General features: G+C 44.3%; 1 protein-coding gene and 1 pseudogene across 1 annotated transcript in view; both read right to left on the bottom strand.

The window, feature by feature from the left end:
- Positions 1–24,102, bottom strand: part of FHIP2A (FHF complex subunit HOOK interacting protein 2A) — a 359,146-nt gene that overhangs the window by 249,788 nt on the left and 85,256 nt on the right. The window contains exons 4-7 of the mRNA XM_078643886.1: positions 21,210–21,314; positions 13,411–13,533; positions 12,925–13,194; positions 11,673–11,869 (exon numbers count right to left, since the gene is read on the bottom strand). Coding sequence (XP_078500012.1) covers positions 11,673–11,869; positions 12,925–13,194; positions 13,411–13,533; positions 21,210–21,314 — 695 coding nt within the window. The remainder of the gene's footprint in view (positions 1–11,672; positions 11,870–12,924; positions 13,195–13,410; positions 13,534–21,209; positions 21,315–24,102) is intronic.
- LOC144753525 (large ribosomal subunit protein eL6 pseudogene) lies at positions 23,005–23,817 on the bottom strand (annotated as a pseudogene).

Below are 24,102 nucleotides of genomic sequence, written 5' to 3'. Positions count from 1 at the left end.
AGGAGCGCATGCATGAGCAAGCACCTCTCTGCACTCGGGAGCAATATTCAGATGTGCAAACTCATTGTGCTCAGATTCCAAGCATGAAGCTGGAGAGACGCTGGATCCGGGTTGCAAATCTGGCGCAGGCTCATGGTGAAAAGATGAGGCAGGGGACGAAGAAGAATCGGATTTCACTCGGAAAACAGAAGAAGATCCGTGAACCACGGGCGACGTGGCCACCTGGGCGCAATCAATAGGATGTGACACGGTTGAAGTCTCATCTGTGCAGTAGGCGTGGTATCAGAGGGATCGGCGGATAAGCGTAAACAAATTTGTTTGACCAGTTGATCGAAAACGCATTCCCGCTCGATCCGTTGTGGGGATGTCGACCTGCGAAGTGTAGGCATTTGCGGTTGAATGGAGTCGCAAACAGATCCAGCTCCGGCTGGCCCCACAAGCGAAATACATACTTTAGAGTCGGTTGACGGAGTTCCCACTCGTGATTGTCCGTAGCCGATCTGCTGAGAGAATCTGCAAGGGCGTTGGAGGCACCCGGTACGTGAACTGCTGTTAGCTGGACTCGATGGTGAATCGCCCATTCCCAGATCTGTTGTGCCTGTCTGGACAGCAGAAGAGATCTCGTACACCCTTGCTTGTTGAGGTAGTGCATACTGGTGGTGTTGTCCGCACGCACCAGCAGTGACTACCCTTCCACCAGCAGCCGGAAAGATTTTAGGGCGAGAAAGATAGCCAAGAGTTCCAGACGATTTATGTGCCATTTGCATTGATCTGCCGTCCATTTGCCTTTGACTGACAACCCTTCGAGGTGCGCACACCAACCCTCTAAGGAAGCATCCGTCGTAAGGGTAAGCGTGGGGTCTGTGTCCTGGAACGGCCGCCCAGTTGCGATGTTTGGAAGGTGAGCCGACCATTCCAATGCGCCCTGAATGCGGTGGGTCAGGCAGACTTTATCGTTGAACGACCCTGAGACTTGCCGCCATTGTTTGTTCAACTCCTCTTGGAGGGATCAGTTGTATGCAGGACGATGCCATGCTCAGAAAAGATTTTTACATTCGGACAGAAGCGGACCTTCTTGAGCGTAGAAGAGCCACCATCTTGATAATGCGATCTTGGCGCTCCTGTGAAACAAACACCTTCGCCAGATGAGAGTCTATTAATGCCCCTAGAGAGATCCTTTGTTGTGCTGGACGAACATGCGATTTCTCGTGGTAGATGGAAAGACCCAAGGCTTGAAAGATGGATAGGTAAGTCCGAGTGTGTTGTCTTGCTGCAAGAAAGGTTTGAGCTTTTATCAAGCAGTCATCTTAATAAGGGTAGAACTGTATACCCTGTAGGCGTAGAAAAGCCGCAACCGGAGCCATTATCTTTGTGAAGACTCTCGGAGCGGAACGAAGGCCGAAAGGTAAAACTTTGAATTGGAAGTGTTTCGATCCCACTGTGAAACAAAGGTACTTCCGGTGTCTGTGATGGGTTGGCACATGAAAGTGTGGAGAGGAACTCTCCGGGATTCAGGAACTGTAAAATTTCCAGTAAGGTCAGCATCCGAAATGTTTGGGACTTGATGAACTTGTTGAGGGCTCGGAGGTCTAAGATAGGGTGCCACTCTCCTGATTTTTTCCTGATAAGGAAAAAGCGGGAATAAAAGCCCTTGCCTTGTTGTAATCGAGGAACCACTTCGACAGCCCCTTTTTATATCATAACTGCGACTTGCGCAAACAGTTCCTTCAAATGTGCTGGGGGATGGCCAGAGGGTGGTCGGGTGTGAGGAAATTTGAGAAATTCGAGAGCGTGGCCCTTTAAGATGACATCCAACACCCAACGATCTGAAGTTATTGGGAGATTCGACCTCCAATTTTCGGAGCAGGAGAACACTTGATCCGTGGAAAGTCACTGTTTTTTATAGGTAGCACCTCCTCTGTAGGTGGTTTACCTTCTATAAGGCCTGGAATCGGATTGCCTATTCTGAGTTTGATAGGAGTAGCACTGCTTGTTTTCACCATAGGAGCGGTACTGGGAGGAGCCACGAAAATTGGAGGAAGTACCTCTGCCACGTGCGCCACGAAAGGGCCGCTTCCGGTATTGGAGAGATCCCAGGGCATGACCAGTGTCCGTGTCTTTCTTGATGGACTCTAAGGCGTCGTCCACACGCTTGCCAAAGAGGGACTCTCCATCAAAAGGCAAATCGAGCACTCTTGCCTGCACTTCAGGCCGAAAAGCCGTAGCTTTAAGCCAGCCCTGCCTCTTTAAGACTGCAGCACCTGCGAGCTGTCTGAAACCCGTAGAGAAATATCAACGGCACAGTCTATAATTTCAGAGGATATTTTCCCTCCCTCTTGCACGATCTTATGGGCATCTGCCTTGGAGGATTCCGGAAGTAGGTCAACCAAAGCCGCGATCTCTGACCACATCTGACGGTCGTATTGCCAGAGGATGGCTAAGGAGTTTGCAGTCGTGGCAGTCATAGTGGTGAATTTCTTCCCAATGGTATCCAAGCGGCGACCTTCCTGATCCGGTGGCAAAGTTAACGGAGTTGCCGGGTTACACGACCTTTTTTGAGCGGCTTGCGTAATGACTGAGTCAGCCTTTGGTTGTGACACAAGGCATGCAGGTGAATCCTCAGGCGCCTTATACTTTTTGTCAAGGCGCGGAAGCACGGCCGGGATGGAGTTAGGCCGTTCCATTAGTTTAAGTCCCTCCTTCCATATAAAATCATTAATTGGAATGGTATGCACTTGCTTTAAAGGTTGATCCTTGAAGTCATAAAGGAAACAGTCTTGTTGTTTGACGACCATGGGCAAATGAAAACGCTTCGCGGCTCTCATCATTAATTTTTGGAAACCCCCAATGTCCACTGGGGGAGAAGCCAGGGGAGAAGCAGGAGGAGGAGACGGGGTCTGGACCAGATAATTGTCCCAATCTGCAAGGACAGCGTCGTCATCCTGCTCCGTATCATTGTGGACATCATCATCATCATCAGTACCAGGATCTGGAAGAACTGGTGATCTTGCCTGAGCAACCGGAAGTGGCTCTCGTGCTGGAGGAGGCGGAGAAGGAGAGTCCTGCGGAGAAGGTGGAAATCGACGATTGTAATCGTCTAACATGTGCTGAAGGTTTGAAATCAAAGACAGCGGTATCTGTGCCATAGGAACCTCGTGGTCAACATCCAGCTGGTCATCATGAACTGGGAAGAGTGACCCCTGTCATCATTGTCCTCATGCTCATAGACCTGATATTTTATATTGAGCTCCGAAGGACTGTTTGCAGGACGAAAGGTGTCATCAACATAAGACCCATCAGAAGATTCCTCCTCTGCAGACGCAAAGAGTTGAGCAGGGGGGCCAGAACCACCTTGAAGAGGACTCAAAACCAGCAGAGCGGGACGTTTTATAGTAGAAGCCGTCACCACAGTAAAGGTTGTTGCAGTTGCCAGAGAATAGTGTTCCGTCGACGAGCTCGTGGTCGAAACAGTCGTTGAGGGATTCATTAATGTTGAACCAGGTGTCGACGAAGAACCGGAAGCCGTCTGTCGACGATGCTGGTGGTAGGGTCGACGAGTGACGCGTCGACAAAGCCTTCGTCGACGAATGCTTCTTTGGTAAGGTCGCCGACGAGACGGATTTCTTCGCGGACGTCGTCGTCGTCATCGTAGGCTCAACGTCGACGGATCTTGTTGTCTTCGACGAGCTGGCACTCGTTTTAGACGACGAGGGCACAGATTGGGACTGCGATGCCAGAGAACCAGGTCCCGTAGGGGTAGAGGCCAGCAGATCCCGCTGGGAGACGGACTTTGGAGCATCCACAAGTTTCTTCTTTTTTAGAAAAGGAGAAGGCATCTCTGTCTCCGACCCACGTTTCAGAGAGGTCCTGGAATGGCAGGAAGACACAATCTCTACATCAGATACAGTGTTGTCTGAAGTCTTCAACTTCTGTAGCCACAGAAGGAGACGGGCCTCTCTATCCTTTAGGGTCTGAGAAGAAAATGTTCTGCAAAACTTGCAATTCCTCACCTCATGGTCCGGGTACAGGCAATAGATGCACTTTTTATGAGGGTCCTCATGGAACAGGCGAAGTTTTCCACAAGCAGAACAAGGCCTGAATAAAGATTTCTTAGTAGAAGAATTTGTATAAGAAGATAAAAGGTTTGTAGATTGAAGAAACTGAGCAGAGCTCAGGGAGACTCCCTTCACACGACCTGCGGTAGAAAATCTGAGGGCTTGAGCTTCTGAGGAGAAGGTTCTAGAGGGTGCTGCAGCCTGATTGGCTGGAATGTGGACCATTTTAATGACATGGATATGTTACTAAAGTGAATTTTCCCTTTAGGCTTCTATGGGCCGATGTTGTTCTATGGTACTTTTAAATTTCTTATTTATATCTATTTATGATGATATATATATATATATATATCAACTACTATTTTATGTACCGTGGGACTCCCACTTCGACGACGGGGAATTATTCAAGCATGTGAATCTATGAAAGCAACCCTAATACTGGAGAAACTATGGTTGGCAGACAATGAGTATGATTAGCAGTTAGAAGACATGTCGCACACAGTTCCATAATCATATAATTTTGGGGAAAGCATTCTGTTGAAATTCTCCAAAAGTCTGCATCACATGCATATGAAATTAACAATTCTGATTTGAATACAGCCCTAAAAGAGATGTGCTTAGTACGGAAGCAACCACTAGATATGTGAAAAGTGTTATCTAACAGGTAGCAGATATGAATTGTGCCTCACCCAGTCTGATTGGGACATTCACCATGTGTTGTTTCATATGGATAGCACAGAGAATAGAGGAAAGGATACCATTCTTTCCATAACCTTTACTGACAGTGTTCGCCTGCACTAGATGAGATGTCAATACCTGATATGCAAATCACTGATGCTGGCGAAAACATCAAAACTAGGTATAAAAGGCCAATCTGCCATTCACAAACACCAGCACTCATCCTACCCTATCCCCATCCGCAAACAGAGTAACACACTAACACCAAATATGCTCCACTGATTTACTACAAACTAACCCTAAGCACAATTCAATGTGTCGGCACCCACTACAAAACCACACAAACCACAGCTATTCACCATTCTATCCCAGCTACCACACATTTGCACCATCACCTACAAACAGTACACAACTCTATCCTAACACCACTACCCAATCCAATCATGACTGACACAACCGAATTTCACACCACACTGTACTATATCCCAATCAGACTCACGCTCTCTGCTCTAATTACTCCTAACAGACCCCTTTTTGTCACTAACAAACCTATACTCAGCCTTCCATCTTTTCTCCAACCAACACCCTCCTCTTCTTTCTATCACAAGACAACCACACAACATCTATACCCCACTACACCACACATACTACGCATTGCAGCAAACTAGTCTCTGACAAACACTCACAACGGTACTTCATCCCCTCTTACACACAAAATACACTCTTCTCGAAAACACATCACCACCCCCTTTACCTTACAACTTTCACTCACAAACCATACAATACTAGCAAACACATCTCATAAAACAAATACATCAACATCCCCTTACTCCTCAAAAACAAAACATATCACGCAAACCAGCGCAACAAAATCTCTCAATCGCAACACTTCATAATGCTTACCATCTACACAGTACAAACATACACCCACCTTTCAAATTACACAAATGGACTAACTACAATACCAAGCTTTCTCTCTCCCACCACACCTAACACACATAGAGCATCACAACTACTCTCCATTAACCTCCTCTTATCCATTGAACAATTTAGAACCATACCACATGACCCACATGCTGCACTGCCACCCCTAGCTCATATACCTTCTGCCCTAAACAGACACAAACAAAAATAAGTAACGTGCGACACCTCACACCTTTGCTTCTCCAGGTCTACTGCACAACAAGGTTACACTACAAAACAAAGCAAACCTTAGGGGGATGATGGACGGAGCACTGAAACTTTTCAGACACTCACCCCCAGTCACAGATCTGGGTTAAATCCATCATCGTTCTTTAGCTCACTTCGCCACCCCAGATCAGACCCAGCTATACGCAAATCAGTCTTGACCATGTGCCTCATGAGAACAGTCCAGCCCGAACTGCCAAGCCAGATCTTACCTGGACCGGAAACAAGCATCCTGGGACCGGCTTTGGGGTAACTCCCCTCAACAGCCAGGCTAGCTTGAATCCAGTGGCAAAGTGAGCAAGGGGCCCACGTCTGGGCATACCCTGCTAACTTTGGGTGAACAAAGCAAACACAAGGAGACTACAAAAACAACAGCACACCAACTCACTCTTAAACATGGTCTCCACCACCTACACACGCAGACCCATCAAAATGCCTTCTTAGCCTGCTGGACTAGGAACACCATACAGAACAGCCACACAATTGCAATCCTCATACAGCTATTACCAACAGTAAGGACACACCAGCTGCAATCCCACATAATACTGCTCACTCCTCTACAAAGCAAAGTCACACTATTTCCAAAGTACATTATCTAAACTGTCTACTAATAAATGCTCGATCGCTCTCTAAGAACAAACGTCACATTCACGGCCTTCTCACGGACGCAAAACCAGACATACTATTCATTACAGAATCATGGTTGACAGATGATCTGGCTCCAGTCTTGCATTAAGCCGTTCCTCTAGGCTACGAAACTATCATCCAAAATGGTATAGGCAAAAGAGGAGGTGGCCTAGCTGTTGTGTTCAGGCAAACATTACATATCACTAAAGTTGACGACGTCAACATAAAGGATTGTGAGGCCATTTTCACCAGATTTAATCCTACACCGTCTTCCTCCACTAACTTCCTGCTCCTTTACAGACCTCCACCTGGCAAGGCAAATATCCCAGACGCAATTCTAGACACGGTTTCAAACCTGATAACACTACACTCGAACATATACGTTATGGGTGACCTCAACATTTGGTTTGACAACCCATATATGCCCCAACCGAAAACAATCATTGCTGGCCTAGAAGCACTGAACCTGCATCAGATTTCCTACAAACATCGCAGGACACATTCTAGATGTCATTTTTGCTAATACAGAACTAGTTACTTTTCAAAACAATGACTCCAGTCACATGGTCATACCACCATTTGCTTGCCTTCCAACATAAAACAACACTAAGCGACGCACCTAAAACCACTTTACGTGCATCCATTTATTGCCCATGGAACAAACTCAATTTGGAACACTTACAAACACAACTAACATCCAGTAGAGATCTAGAAACAATAAATTCTGTTCAAAACTATATGAGTGGCTACAGGATGCCTTTGATATCCTGGTACCACTAAAAACCACACAACAGAACAATAGAAAACAAGCACCTTGGAGAAATACAGAGATAAAACAGCAAATTAGAAAGCTGCAACGTGCCTGGCTCAAAACAAACGCCAACCAAGACAAACTTCGCTTACAGTAAATGAACAGATTGTACAAGTCAGCTATCAAAAAAGCGAAGAAATAATACTATTCAGACAGAATTCAAAATGCTAAATGTGCAAATAAAGAATTCTATAAAATTCTCAGTGAATTTTGTAAACGAAATTGCCTAGAAGCAGTTCATCCCATTACTCAAGAGTTCACAGACAAACGGGCAAATCATTACGCGGACAAAGCAGACACGTTGGACTCATACTTAAAACATAGACAATGCATCAGCACTAACCCTTTTACAAAGCTACAATCCAAGAATACTCTGACCCAGCCTCTCCATTCCTTCAAACACATTTCACACAATGAATTTATAGACCTGGTCAAAGCAAGCAGGCTTGCTGCCAGCCCTTCTGACCAGTGTACCTTCGAGACAATTCTTCTAATGATCTCTGCTGCCACTCCAGTAAGGAAAATCATCAAAAACTCCTTAACTACTGTAATATTCCCAGAAGAACTCAAAGGTCATACATATGCCCATAACTGAAGAGAACAAACTTGGACCAGCTGAACCATGACAACTACAGACTGATTTCAAATGGACCTTTTTTGGGCAAACAAATGGAAAGAGCAGCTTTTTCCCAGATGTCACAATTCATTGAAGAGAATGCCATACTTTCAGACTTCCAAACGGGATTCCGTCCAGGAAGAGGCACAGAATCTGCCCTCCTTGCCATCTGGGACGACCTGAAACACACAGTTTACTGCAACAGGGTTGCTGCACTACTTCTCTTGGACCTCTCGGCTGCCTTTGACACAGTTGACCATGACACTCTGGTACAAAGACTTCACAAAGTCTGCATAGAGGGGACTGCTCTAGACTGGATCACGTCCTACCTTTGCAACAGAACTAATGTAATCCATACCCCACCATTCACGTCCAAACCGTACTTAAGCAGGAGTCCCTCAAGCCTTTATTATCTTACCCATGCTTTTCAACATCTACATGAAGTCATTACCAGCACTGATCAATCAATTTCAACTCATGTGCTACAACTATGCAGATGACATGCAAATACTCCTTCAACTGGAATGCACCAAAGACATTGTTAACTCGCCAATTTTCAGTTGTCTCAGAGCCGTGGATCAATGGGCGACGTGGAGCCATCTCAAATTGAATGCCTCCAAAATGGAAATACTCACGTGTGGCGATTGGAAACATTATGACCCACTCGCCATGTGGCCTGATGATATTGGATCTAAAATATTGAAGGAAGTAAGAAACCTCGGAACCATGGACTCCAAGCTATTGATAAATGCCCAAGTGGACAAACTAGCAAGATCAAGCTTTGTTACTGTAAAAACTCAGCGATGAATCTTCACCCATTTGGGATTTTCACACAAGGTCCAAGCTACCATCTCCCTTGTTTTGTCCAAACTCGATTACGCCAATAGTCTCTACCATAGATCACCTTTAACGACCGTGAAAAGACTACAACAGATTCAGAACTCTGTTGCCAGACTACTCTTACGTATAAAACCGCAAGACCACATCTCCCCTGCCTTCAAAGCACTGCATTGGTTACCGGTTGCCAGAAGATCCACATTCAAGCTGCTTTGTATCACTCACAAAGCAATACATGAAACGGGACAGCTCTTCATCAGGAATAAAATCACCAAACACATTCAACAAAGGAACATCTGTTCTAGAGTGGCACCTCGTCTCAAAATCCCAATATACAAGAAAAACACAATGGGTGGCACATCATTCTCTGTTCAAGCAGCCAAACTATGGAACTCTTTACCCCTTAACATAAGATCCACAGATAACCACCTTATCTCAGAAAACTACTCAAGAATTGGCTCTTCCCCACATAACCACCATACGCAAACAGATAAATATACAGCATATCACTCTGTATATAAGCATTTATTTGTAATATTGATATTTACCTATAGATGTGTATTGCTTTGTATAAACCTGTAGAATACTTATGGTTAAAAAAATTATATAGAGATATTCATTGGTTCTGCTTAACAAATGTATATATCACTGATAGTTACATTATTCTATGTTTTAACATGTATATTAGTGACTGCATAAATAACTAAATCTTTTTATCATAACTATTTATCTACAATTGCTTCACTATTGATGTACTAAAAAAATATATATGTATATACAAATAAATAAAACTAAATTTTAAGTACAACACTTCAAAACCAGAGTTTATTTAATGCATCTTTAATCTACATACACTACCTTCAATTATGCATCTATTTACCCTCCATGCACTTATGGATCTATATCTTTATTACTTTTGGATCTATATATTTATTACTTTTACTTATGTATTATGTCTTTTTCTTCTAACTCAGCATATCCAATGCACTACCCTATATTTCACCCTATACCACTCTCAATAGATCCTCCAGCTCAACTCTGACTCTCTCAAACCTCTTTCTACACTCTTTCGAATGCATTAGCCTATTTCTCACCCTATACCTCTATCAATATATCCTTTACCGCCACACTCTCATTCATCCCAAACCCCTTACCACTACTATGATCCCCAAAATAACACTTTTGAGACTCATCCCTACTCTACCTCTCCTTGCATCATCTAATACATCTTTTTACTATTCTGATCCCCCAAAACAAGCCTTTCTAAACCCTCCCTCCGACTCTTCCCCCTCCACCTCCCTTTTACTTATCCCCCTCCATCTCCTTTTTACTCATGCCAAGCCTCCACCTACTGCTATGAGCTAAAAAAAAATCTAAATCCTTCCCACTATCCTTTTCAATCCAAATAACAGACTAACATGCCCACCACTCAATTAATTTCATATTTCACTATACTAATTCACCGCTAATCCTTTATGGGTTACGGAGTAGCGTGCTACTCACCGAAAAAGCACTTCAACACCTCATCAGGGGTAGCAAGTGCTATACAAATGCAAACCTTTTTACCTCTTCTACCCTTTGGCTATCCTTCTAAATCCAAATAACTGACTAACATATCCACCACTCAAATTACTTTCCTATTTCACTATACTAATTTATCACTAATACTGTACCAGTGTTCCAGAGTGGCGTGCTACTCGCCGGAAAAAAAAACCAAAAACACTTCAACCCCCACCCCCCCCTGCCCTCCCCCCATCAGGGGTAGCAAGCGCTATATAAATGCAAACCTTTTTCCCTCTTCTATCCCTCCACTATCCTTCTCAATCCAAATAACTGACTAACATTTCCACCACTAAAATTAATTTCATATTTTCACTACACTAATTCACCACTAATCCTTTATGAATTCTAGAGTAGAGTCCATCTTGCCGAAAGAGTGCTTCGATGCCTCGTCCGGGATAGTAAGCACTATATAAATGCAATTACAATACAATTGTTGGTGCCCTACTCACTGCCGCAGTTACTATCCTTTTAGCACATTTCTAGACAGGGATATGCACCTTCACTTGCTACTGGCCAAAGTCAGTGACTTAGTAAAAGAGAGGCAGAGAAAAGGGTTTGCTGTAGGCATACAGACTGGGTTGGCATACTAGCACCATGATAATAACAGCGCTAATGGGAGGCACAGCTGCTCCTTATTTTGGAACAGTTCATAGATTTACATCATGATATGTTTGAAAACCTCAATCTGATCAGAGTTAACTCAGGAAAGGAGGAAGTAAATGGAGAGTGCAAGCGTACTTGTTTTGGATTACAATTTTCCAGAAAAGGTAGCGTTTGACCGTGAATTCTATGGACTCTCTCTTGCTTTCTACACAGCTTACAAGATGCCACTTTCAAACCCACACCACATACACATCATATGAAAATTAGAAAAATACCTTTATCTTATGCTGTCTGAGCAGGACTTTAAGTCTAAGAATGTAAAAATTGTGATGAAAACAATAAACAGCACAAATATCGTGCCCACAACCTGATTGGGTCTTTTGGAAATTGTTTCTTGATTAGCAAAAATCCAAGTGAGTTGTGAATTGCAGCTTCTGTACTGAAGAAAAATCAAACTGAGATCACCATAATTGGTGGTGCCTTTATGGACCGGATATGTTTTTTTAGTGTGAAAAATGTGCAAATGGCCCCACAGATGCACCATCCACCGCCAGAAAGGAAAATTCATGGATTAAAAAAAAGTTTCCAATTTTGTCAATGCCTTAAAATGAGTATGCTTAAGGAAGAGGCATCACATGGAAACATGAACTTTAAAAGCTTCTACATTTTATATGAATATAGATCGTTTCCCTACCCCCAATTGATGGCCTCCACAGTCTCAATGTCCAGAGGATCAACTGATGAAGGCAGGGCTTTGTAGAGAGAAGCAAGTCTGTCGGTCAGCAACTCGCACAAGCTAGTGCTCTGCATAAGGCATCTGGCTGCTGCAGGCTCTGGCAGGCTAACTAACAGCATGAGACCTTCACAAGCCTTTACAGCAATACGACCATCCTGGAAGGAGTATAGAACACAGAAATACATACTGAATTACACCAATGAGAGAACGATGGTGAAATTGCATTCAACTAATATAATCATATATGATAAACTATTAGATAAACAATGTGCTGCTGTAATATTACATGTAAATAGTATCGTTACTTAATGAGAATATAAAGCTACAACAAAATGCATTATTTGGTTATTGACTGCAGTACATTATACAGCCTTGTGGCAGTGAAATGATATGCATGTACATGGCATATTTTCAGTAAAAAATATGAAACACTTAATGCACCTTAGTCATGTCCAATATATCTGTAAAATATTACAGTATGGAAGGTACCGTTTTGAAATCAGTCCCGTGCCCACAGCTCAAATAATAGGCTCAAGGTGCGTTAACCAATACATCACATCCATTTGTACACCTTTGCCCAGTCATGCACATGTAGGTGAGGTCAAATTACTTCTCATTATTTTAAGTCACTGGTGTGAGACTTCAGGCAAAATACCCCCTCCCCAGCTCCCCAATTCATGCTGGTTGTTTATCCGCCGGCCCCAGGGAGATGTTCTTAAAAGCACTGCAGTGGTCCGGGCATTTTATTTTTCTTAATGCAATTCTATATTGAGACCCCTCCCAAAGTTCAGCTGCTATGCATCTACTACGATCTTTTTGATCTCGAAGTTTCAACTGTCCAGGGCTATTGCACACCACTACTTGCAAGCACCAGCTCAGCTCTCATAATCTGGGGAACAGGAGCAGTTCTCTGTTGACAGATTCACAATTAATCCATATACAAAAGAGCACTTGAGGGATATATATTTACCAAAGTCCAGATTATCTGTGCCAAACTGTCCTTGTAGGCTGGTAACTACAGTGAGGATCAGAAAGACAACCTACTTGTGCTTGATCACGCTAACCTGCTTGTGCCAACCGCACTTCCTCATCCCACTTGACCTTGAGCACCAGCATGGAAATGTACAAAGACTACCAGCAGCCAACAGGCCTGGGCTGCAAACTGAAACAACTTATTTCTGACAAACAATAAAAATCAAATGGAACTGACCGGACTCCTTGTGAGATTGAGTAAGGAGTTCACAAGATTGTAGTCTTGGTTTGGATGACTGGTCGCAGTGTCGGAGACATCAGTGTTGTTAAGACATGTTGAAAGTTCATCAACCTGGTCTCCTATGTCATTTTCTTTCACCTCATGCCCTGCCCAAGCTCCACTACTTGATGCTTCGGACTTCAGCGACTGCCCCGTGTCTGTCAGGCAGTTCTGGTCTTTTAGGTCATCTCCTGAAGGTCCTCTGAATGCCGGCAGTTTTAACTTGTTCTAAGAAAAGAAGCATTGAGTAGTGAGATGTGTACAGTAAATTATACACAAACCTTTACAAAAACTTCAGGCAGCCATTCTCTGTACTTACTTTGCAAAGGACTTTAGACAATTTTCCCATAAATATGCATTACATAAGGATGTACACAATTTAATTCATATGGATATAAGCTATCTGAAGATGCAGCAATATAGTGGGGAATGCCAATCACCCACCTCGAGGAAGAAATTAACTAAGTATGGATCCTGCTTCAGCTTGGAACAGACTATACAGAGAAACTGAATCTCCTCATTTTCGGTTGGTGTTGCTAGAACTTCCCCACAAAGCCTGATGAGTTTCTGTGAATGAAAATAGAGAACATAATTTGTATGTACCTACATTAAGTAGAAAATTAATGTTACTTCTAAGTAACAGACAGTCAAGTAACTAGACAAGTCGCCATGAATGGCACATGTGAAAATAAAAAAAACAATGCCTTTCTTGGCTGCTACACCACTCGATTAATCAGCAAGTAACGCATCCCACTAGTTTAGTAGTTACTATCAAATTAGGAATCTTTGAAGCGAAGCAATGAACGTCGATCAGCTTCATGAATTATCCCCCTCATTGATCTGTTTCTCACGCGGCTAAAATCAGGTTAGCTACTGTAGAATTATAATCTGCTCCAGAGGACAAACCAGATTGGTTAAATTGAAGATAATGTTTGTACAGTTCAGCATTTTAATTGGGGGTCACATGTAGTGGTCTGTTATTCTATAACTGATTTTAGATTTCAAGTAGTCTCTAAATTGTCTGGAGAGTTAGAAAGAAACACAACTGAGCCATCACAAAAGTTTTGTAACTCCTGAGCGCAACATTTTTTAAGAAAGTGGAGCAAATATATATTATACAAATATCTATTATATATATTATACAAGCCCCCACGTCTCCTTCAACCCCACCACCAAACTCCACTGAACCGACCACCGCTGCATCCACTTCACCTTCAAGAAGCCCACCACGCACCACCACACCCAACAGATGCCTCGCCGCTGCTGGAGCAAAGTCACCGAAGACCAGCTAACCACCTCCCTCGCCCAGAGCCCACCCGCCGACTCCAATGACCCAGACACCGCCACCCGCAACCTCAGACAGTGGATCGACGACTGCGCCAACACCCGTGCCCTGGTCAAGAGACCCTCCAACAGTCACACCAGCTAGAAAGCCAGCTGGTTCACTAACGACCTCCAGGCCTTCAAGCGAACCTGCCGAAAACTGGAGAAGATCTGGCTCCGTGAACAAACACCAGACAGCTACGCAGCCCACAAGAGCGCCACCCGCAGATACCATCACCTCATCAGATCTACCAAAAGGGCCTCCTTCAAAGACTGCCTAGACAACAATGCACACAACAGCAAAGAGCTCTTCAACATCGTGAAGGAACTCTCCAGCCCCAGCACCAACACCAACGACGTCCCACCTTTGCAAAACTTGTGCGACTCGCTGGCCACCTTCTTCCACCGCAAGATCACAGACATCCACGAAAGCTTCAACGCCACGCCTGCCCCGACAACCACCGAGACCCTCGCCCCCACAACCACCAACCGCCTGCTCCCTTGTACCAAGATCACCGACGACTACACCATCAAGACTATGAACACCATCCACTCCGGATCTCCATCAGACTCATGCCCAATCCACATCTTCAACAAAGCCAGCACAGCCATCGCACCCCATCTCCGGAAAGTCATCAACATCTCCTTAGAGGCAGCAACCTTCCCGGAGAGCTGGAAGCACGCCAAGATCAACACCTTACTCAAGAAACCCAGGGCGGATCTCAAGGACCTCAAGAATTTCCGGCCTATCTCCCTGCTCCCGTTCCCGGCGAAGGTCATTGAGAAGACTGTCAACAAACAACTGACCTGCTACCTCGAGGAGAACAGCATCCTGGACTCTTCCCAATCTGGGTTCCGCAGCAACCACAGCACCGAAACTGCCCTCATCGCCGCCACCGATGACATCAGGACCCTGCTAGACAATGGAGTAACAGCGGCCCTCATCTTTCTGGACCTGTCAACCGCCTTCGACATGGTCTGCCACCACACACTACGAACACGCCTCCACGACGCCGGGATCCAAGAGAAAGCCTTGGACTGGACCACCTCCTTCCTCGCCGGCAGAACACAGAGAGTCCGCCTTCCCCCCTTTAGCTCCAAAGCCAACGAGATCATCTGCGGCGTACCCCAAGGCTCATCCTTCAGCCCAACGCTGTTCAACATCTAAATGGCACTACTCGCCCACGTCGCCCGACTGCACAACCTCAATATCATCACTTATGTCGATGACACCCAGCTGATCCTCTCCCTCACCAAAGACCCCCACACCGCCAGAACCAACCTCCACGAAGGAATGAAGGCTGTTTCCAAATGGATGAGGAACAGCCGATTGAAGCTGAACTCGGATCCACCCCCTCAGCCTGGGACTCCTGGCGGCCGACCGCACTCGGAACAGCCCCAACACCCACCGACCACGCACGCAACCTAGGGGTCATCCTCGACTCCACCCTCTCCATGACTAAGCAGGTCAACGCAGTCTCTTCCTTATGCTTCAACAACCTCCGCATGCTTCGCAGGATCTACAAGTGGATCCCCATCGAAACTAGAAGAACGGTCACCCAGGCCCTCGTCAGCAGCAGACTGGACTACGGAAACGAACTCTACGCAGGGGCCTCGGCCAAACTCCTGAGACGGCTGCAATGCATCCAGACCGCCTCTGCACGCCTGATCCTCGACATCCCTCGCCGCAGCAACATCACACCCCACCTGAGAGACCTGCACTGGTTCCCCGTCAACAAGAGGATAACCTTCAAGCTCCTCACCCACGCACACAAAGCACTCCACAACACCGGACCAGCTTACCTCACCAGACGACTCAGCTTCTACACCCCTCATCCGCCAGCTCCGCCGACCTAACCCTCGCCACAGCTCCCCGCATCCGAAGAGCGACCTCAGGCGGCAGATCGTTAAACCACCTCACCGCCAAGACCTGGAACCCCCTCCCCACCCACCTACGGCAGACCCAAGACCTGCTGACCTTCAGAAGACTCAAGACCTGGCTTTTCGAGCAGGAGCAGCATCCCCACCCTCCAGCGCCTTGAGACCCTCACGGGTAAGTAGTGCGCTTTACAAATGGTATGATTGATTATTTGATACTAATACTTGCACAGTTAAAAGCATCGTAGCCAATGTTGGATCTTCTGCGGACATAACTTTTTCCGAATTTAAGCCAATTACCAACGAGAAAATCACCACTCTTATTCAGCAGGCCAAATCAGGTTCTCCCTATGACTCTCTTCCCCCCACTGTGGTTTAAGCAAGCCGCTGAGATGCTGGTTTCCAGTCTTACCACTATTTTGAATTCCATGTTTGCTCAGGGTGTATTTCCTACTATTTGGAAAAAGGCATCTATTTTGCCATTACTAAAAACACACAATCTTGATACCAAGGAACCAAATAATAACAGTCCTATTTCCCGCCTTCCTCTCCCTGCAAAACTGGTGGAAAAAGTAATGAATGAACAGCTAATCCACTACCTGCACTTCAACAACTGTCTGGACGAAACACAGTTTGGATTCAGTGCAGAACACAGTACAGAATCAGCCCTGGTTAAAGCCACAGACGAAATTATAACACTTCTGGATACAGGGGGAGCTGCTGCTCTGATTTTGCTCGACTTGTCGGAGGCGTTCGACACGGTCGATCACAATCTCTTACTAAGGTGTCTTGATCCATTGGCATCTCCGACAAAGCGCTCACACTGGTTTCTTCCTTTCTGTCTGGTAGAATACAATTGGTTGCTTTGGGCACCAACAAGTCTCCACCCTTTGTCCTCCCAGGTGGAGTCCCACAGAGCTCATCCTTGAGCTCCACTCTTTTTAATATTTATGCATCCGAGCTGGCAACACTTATTAGATCCTTCGGACTGGCTCTGACATCCTATACGGACGATACACAAATTGTTTTGTCTGTGTCTAAAAACACGATCACCGATGCATAATTTTAAGTACTTCATGCTGGCGGTCAGGTTCTGGATGAGTTCTCATTGTCTTAGACTGAATTCAGATAAAACTGAAGTAGTCATTTTTGGCAATTTTCTACCATACTGGTCACAGAGATGGTGGCCTGACTAATTAGGGACGGCACCAATTCCAGTCGCCAAGGCTAAAAACCTTGGTGTGATCAAGGTGTGATCATTGACAAAAAACTGAACTTTGAGGCACAGGTTAATGCCGTTTCCTCATCAAGGTTTTTTTTTGCTTAAAATAATCAAAAAAGTACTACCTTTTATTACCACAGACAGCAGGAAAACTTTGATTACCTCACGGATTCTTGCCAAATTAGACTATTGTAATGGTCTCTATCTTGGTGTGCCTAAGAAACAACACAATAAGTTGCAAATGATCCAGATGGCGGCCGCCAGGCTTTTGCTGGGAATACCTAAGTATCATTCAGTCCGGAAACATTTGCAAAAGCTGCACTGGCTCCCAGTCAAGACCCGTATTATCTTTAAGGTCCTTTGCACTACCTCTAAGGCACTTCACGATCCTGGTCCCAAGTTCCTGAGACGCCTATGATACTGGTATGTCTCTAAAAAGCATCTGCGCTTAGAAGGAGCTAAATTGTTTGCAATTCCGAGATTTTTCAAAGCCAGTTGGGGTGGTGGTAGAAGCTTTAGGATGGCAGCCCCCAAACTCTGGAATTAACTTCCCTTCTCCATTAGAACACTTCCAACGTTGTTTGCTTTCAGGAATGCCCTGAAAACTTGGCTGTTTACTAAATAGAGACACGGGCCTTACATGAACTTGCTTCTCCAGACCTCAGCGCTAAGATGCCTCTGGGTTGTCGAGCGCTTAATAAATATATTAACATAACATAACAGATACCTTTTTTGCTTATGTTAACTCCTGTTCTGTGCCCCCTACCAATCAACACAGGTTCTCACCCCGTAAAACGGATTCGGCCAAAACAAAAACAAAACAAAAAAAGTATATGCTACTGGCGAGGATTCCTATTGTAACAGTAGCAGTGATAACACAAATTATTCCTTACACAGATATTTAAAGGGTGAGACAAAACAAAACATAACAATCCCTATGAAGTGGGATAGAATGTCAAGCAAACTTATTTCACTTAGGTTTCCATTGATGCATTGGCACCATTTCATGTAGCCCCTTTTTGTAGACATGCCTGCACCTCCTCAAGCAAGAGTTGGAGGTGTTAGTTTTTGATCTCATGAAGGTGGGGTCGCGCGAGGGTAATCCTGTCGGGCTCGGAGTTCCCTCAATATTAGACAAGTAGGCAGCAGGTTGTGGTTTAGATGCTGCAATGTAGTTTTGAGGAATGGTTCTTCATAAAAAACTGTCTTTTTTAAAATGGTCTTTGTTATCTATTGACGCGTACCTCGCAAGATAATGCGATGCAGAACCTGGTGATGGCAGGTGCGATTGCAAGGTTTGAATGATAGGTAGAATACCATCTAGTATGGATGACATTAGTGGATAGGGCTCACAACCTGTGTAAAGTCACCTGCCCCATAATCGAGCTTTGCATCATCCTGTGAGGTGGGTCTACAAAACAATCGTCATCAGGTCTTGAATGTACTGAATATGGCAGGGACTACTGTTATAGTCTAAGTGTGGTGTATAGTTTTTCTTCTTAGAGACTGATAACCCTCAGTGTGTGGTGTTACCTCCTTTGAGGCCAGAGGTGCTGTGAAAGGCCCTCTGTTTTGCCCTCAGAGAATCAAAGTGAGGTTTGCTATAGGTACGGGCTTCCATGGAGGCCCTGGAGATTCAGATTATCCCAAGTTGAAGTCTACAGGCGAAACAAAACTAGGAACCTACTCACTTTGTTCTTTTGCTGTGCCAGATGGTCCTCCTCTGAATGTCCTGGACTACCAGACAAGGATTCAGTAAAGTCTTGGCACAGCAATTCTGACTTTTGCACCCACCTGCTGCCCGAGGGTGGCAGACAGTTTCCTGTGATCAAAAGTCATTGCGTGCAGAGTAGTTGGTTTTGTGGTGCCTTGATAAACAGAAGTAAAAGGTCTAGCTTTGATCCGACCTTGGGTATTTGCTAGTGTAAGAGGAACACAACATAAAATGAGTATTCTCCAGCTCCTTCTCATTCTCAAGCTCATATGGCTTGATTCAGGATCTTTGACTCAAAAAAGTGGCACTGCTGGCTTTGTTTATTTTCTGTTCAATGCTCTGTCCTTTCTTTTCTCAGAGTTGTTCTGTGCCAAAATCTTTTAGTTACAATGGTATTGGATCCCCTGAACCATGTCCTAGCCTGATTATGGAAAAACAACAATCTGAGGGGAGGTCTGTGTTCTGGTGCTTACAGTGCTTACTTTGAGCCAATGGTTGCAGGTGGGGCTCACCAGCACTTAGTTTTGGGGATCTGCACTTCTTTTTCCCCATCAGACTTTGTCTCAGAAAAATACACAGTGGGGTAAGAATGAGAAAGACGGAAAAAACATGACAAAGGATTAAAGCAGGAACTTGCATCAATTAGATAAAAAGCAGGGAGTGTTGGGTGGTGGATTAACAAGGAATGAGGTGGATTCACGATTGCCAAGGCTTTGGAATTCAGCACGCTGACATCCAATGGCACCAGCCATCAGGTTCTGAGCAAAACGGTGGGCCCAAACACTTGTTTTTTACAAATTAAGCACAGTGTGAATTGTGCATTTCACCTCAAAACAGATAATTTGTCTTTGAAGAAATACAACTTGTAATTTTATGAGCACAAGACTAGATGAAAGGAGCGTGCACAGCAAGGTACCTGCAATACATAAGCAACAAAAACCTATGCATGCGGACCTATCGGGCCAATTTTATGCAATGAATAGCTTAACTGTGGACTAAATAAAAGATGCACGTGTTTTTTTTAAAAGAGTAAATCATTGTTAAGATCAAAAGAATTATAAAGCAGTTCAATAAACGCGCACAACAATCAACTAGTCAGAACTCTGTGTTACCATGATAGGACTAGAACATTGTTTAATAAGGAATACCTTCCAAGAAACATGCAATTTGACACTTCATTCATAAGCATTTAAGTTTAAAATGTATGTTTTTGTACTGGAATTGAGCATTACCATCAAGGAAACAAACGTCTATGGTCCTCCAGATTCCTAACTTCTCAAAACCATCATGAGCTTCAAGAGAGTCATGGCACAGTCTCCTTAACCAAGACCTGGACAGACCTTCTCCATCTAATGGATTGAAGATCACATATTCTAATATCTCTAGCTCCAACCAAGTTCTACAATTGTGAACAGATCTGTACACAGGCCAAAGTCCAGCAGCCACAGACAAAGATTCTAGACATGTGGATTGGAGTTTAGCAGCAGGATACAGATGTCAGCATGTTTGATGGAAGACTATACTAGAGAAAACAAAATTAACATTTTATACTGTGCTAAAAAGCTGAATCCTCTTGAGGATTGGTTATGACCAAAAGAAGTCCACAGGTTACAAAAGTTATAGCTCCCAGGGAATTATAGCTGTGGTATATTAGACAACAGATGAGAATATCAACTGGGTCAGCACTGCCTTTCCTCTGTGCCTTTCTAGAATGGAGAACACAGGGATGCTTGCTTTAGATGTGTAGCACTGTAAGGATTGGTGGCCCTTTGATGCCCATGCAATGAGGACCTGTTGAGAATGTCAACAACTCGACCATGACAGCCAACACCTTACATCAAAAGCACGAGCGTAACAAAAAGCACCGCCTAAGACGAATTAAGTGCTCTACGAAAGTTAGTTGAGCAAATATGTAACATTACCATGAAGCCAAAGTTAACTATCATTTGTCAAAGATCTGGACACGGTTGTGGGCTATATGTTACTATTAAACTAGAAAACCTTTTCTGTCCTAAGCAAGGAACCAAAGGTGTGATAATCAGATAAGTATGCTAATTTCTATTTTAATAATTATTTCCAATACAAGGATAAACAAAATTGGTATACCTGAACAGGTCGGTGTACATTAATGTGAGGAAGAAGCGGCTGTCGGATCCGTCCTAAGAGTTTTGTATAGAAAACCAATACCTGCTGCTTCATTCCTGGTGGACACTGCAAAAAAAAAAATAAGAAGAATTAACAGACTGGCTCCCTCTCTTGCGGCACCTCAGACCCGCTCACGAACCAGCGGCATACCAGTCCAGCTACCGACCTGGCAGCATACCAGACCAGCTCCCTACCCAGCAGCTTCCCAGATGGGCTCGCTACACGTCAGCATCCATGACTGGATTCATACAGTACGTTCAAAAGATTGGTCGAGGTAGTCAAATATCTTGTGACAAATCAAAAAGTAAGCAGACAAACAGAAAACAGTTCACCACTAATAAATGCAAAGGTAAGTTCAAGAACAGAAATTTAATTTGCTATGTAACACCAGCATTAAATGCAATTGTCAGTCAAAGCAATAATGGGTTGCAATGCATTACTATTGACAGTGCTCTCAGGTGTAGGAAACAAAAGGGAAATTCGGGCAGTGGTAGTGAGTTGACGGGTGGGGGACAGGGTAAAGGTGTTTGTGACATAAGTACAATACACAATAGATACAGTTTGACCTTTCCAGCCTATATAAGGTCAATAGGTTCCTATATATATATATATATATATATATATATATATATATATATATATATATATATATACACATAGCTCATAGGTACATTTTCAATTGGTACATTTTATTCTATGAGCATGTGGGCGTTTTGATAGGACGGTCTACGTTTCGACCCTGGCAAAAAGGAGGGTGAGTGGTGTCCTCACAACGGGGTCTTCATCAGGACAGATGAGCACTTGGGTGAGGAAGGATGGGCAACGTTCGATTCTCAAGGGACTCCTGGTTTATTTGGTTAGTAATCTAGCTGAGCATGGGGAATCAATCTCCAGATGCAGGCCATGGTAAATCCAAAACAGTCTTCTATGTGTGGCTGGGTCGCTCGACACAGCAGTTTCCCAGACTGTAAAAACAACTATATAAAAGCCCTTGGAAGTTGCAAAAGGGTTCTGCAACTCATGCCAAGTCACATTTAAGAGGGGACAGAAAGGTGCAACCCCTCATAATTGCGAATCGCAATTACGTGCATCAATAGTTTGTGTATGCTACTGCTGCCACAAAGTACTGCTCAGATATATACATCTGAATCTGGGTGTTAAAGAATTTGTAAATGCGAAGCAAAATCTGTCCCTGACGGACTGCATCTCCTTTGTGAATTCTGTCGGGTAGACTCTGGGGCAGAGGTTACAGGGAAGGGAGCCGGGTAACAGTTCAGCTCCAATCTTTTCCTTCCCAAATGATACGCTTTATTTTTTTTTTCCGGTCGAGCCTAGGCAGTGCATGTGCTGTTGCGAGGCATGCAGAATTGGAGTATGGCTGTGAAGTCCCACCCAGTCTCCGCCCATATTTTTAATTGGCTTGTGTCATTGTACTTCGTAAACACTGGGTTCAGAGTCGTTATTAGGCTTGTTAGTCCCTCAATGATACTGCCCTGTCTGCATTTGTTACCTCCCATAACGACTGGACCTTTTACTTGTCTTGTTGCACAGTCTGCTTTATCTTGGCTGGGAGCACTCTTTTGTTTAATGATATGCCTCTATCCCAGCCTCTAGGTCGCGGAACATCACCCGCTTTCATTTTACTTACTAATGGCGGTCCGTTTTACCTGTAGCTGCATCATTTCTTTCTTTCTTTATTTTAGCAGCACTGTCCGCTTTAAGTATAGCGGCCGCGCTTACTATTTTAAAAAAAATGTTAAGAAAGTTTTCTTTTAATGAGCAATTTTCTAACCAATTAGAAAACCAGTTTGTGTGGATAAACTCCATTGGCTAGGCAAAACGTAGATCTCAAGTAACCACGCAGTTGTGGTTCTTTCTTGATGAGAGGCAAGAGCTGTGAATCCACTAGCTTCTGGTCATTTTTGCGCTGCTCCGTTACCTCGTATTTTTCTTTCTCTGTGTCAAAGATTTCGCCCTCTTGGTGTTTGGGTTTGCGCAGCTTCTTCTTCTTGAAGTAGGAGTCAGTTAGATGTTTAGGTATTTTTACTAAAGAGATGTCAATCTTGGTAGAAGTGGCAATGACGAATTTCTGGTGAGCTCTACGCAGTGGAATGCGATTTATAACCAATGGACCTGTTACAAGGAGCAAACCAGATGCAAGCTGCTTCAAACACATTACACGCTTTCCTCTGTGACGCCCATTCAAAAGAATCAGAACTGTCCCAGGAGAAATGGAGGCACGCAGCTTGTGCTGGGAGAAGGGCTTTTTACCATGACTCAGCAATTTACGGGGTACATCCTCAGTCGGATAGTATCATGGCATTTTACAAATCTTAACCATACGGGTGCCTCCATTCTTGTCTCCACCTACTGGCTTTGAAATAGTTCCTGGTGGTCTTGCCTTCTTCTCAATCTTTGATTCTGTGGCAGTGTACTTGCGCTTGTACATTGCTCTTCTGGCAAACATCGCTGATCGGGAATATTTCCCGATACCACGAGCAAGAACCGGGTTGCGGCTGGCATGATGCTTTTTGGTCTTCTTTGCTTTCTGCTCGCCTGCCATCTTTGCCGAGGGAAAAAGCGCACTTATTTTTTTTTACATTTTTTTTTATTTTAAAGCACCCATGCGGTGCTTTCACATTCATGGAGGCCTCGCCACTTTCTTTAGACAAGCCGTGTCTGAAGAAGGGTGAGGGTTGCTTTTAAAGTGAAAGTGTGGCAGGGTGCTTTTACACAAAAAAAAAATATCTAATCATCAACTTGACAAACACATGCTTTTTTTTGTCAAAGTACGCCCCATGACACTATTTCACTTTAATGTCGGCGACGCTACTTTCTTTAGACGTGGCTTGTC

Source organism: Lissotriton helveticus, chromosome 5_1, assembly GCF_964261635.1.
Source record: "Lissotriton helveticus chromosome 5_1, aLisHel1.1, whole genome shotgun sequence".
In the NCBI taxonomy this organism is placed as follows: Eukaryota; Metazoa; Chordata; class Amphibia; order Caudata; family Salamandridae; genus Lissotriton; species Lissotriton helveticus.
This window is presented reverse-complemented; position numbering and strand designations above follow the sequence as displayed.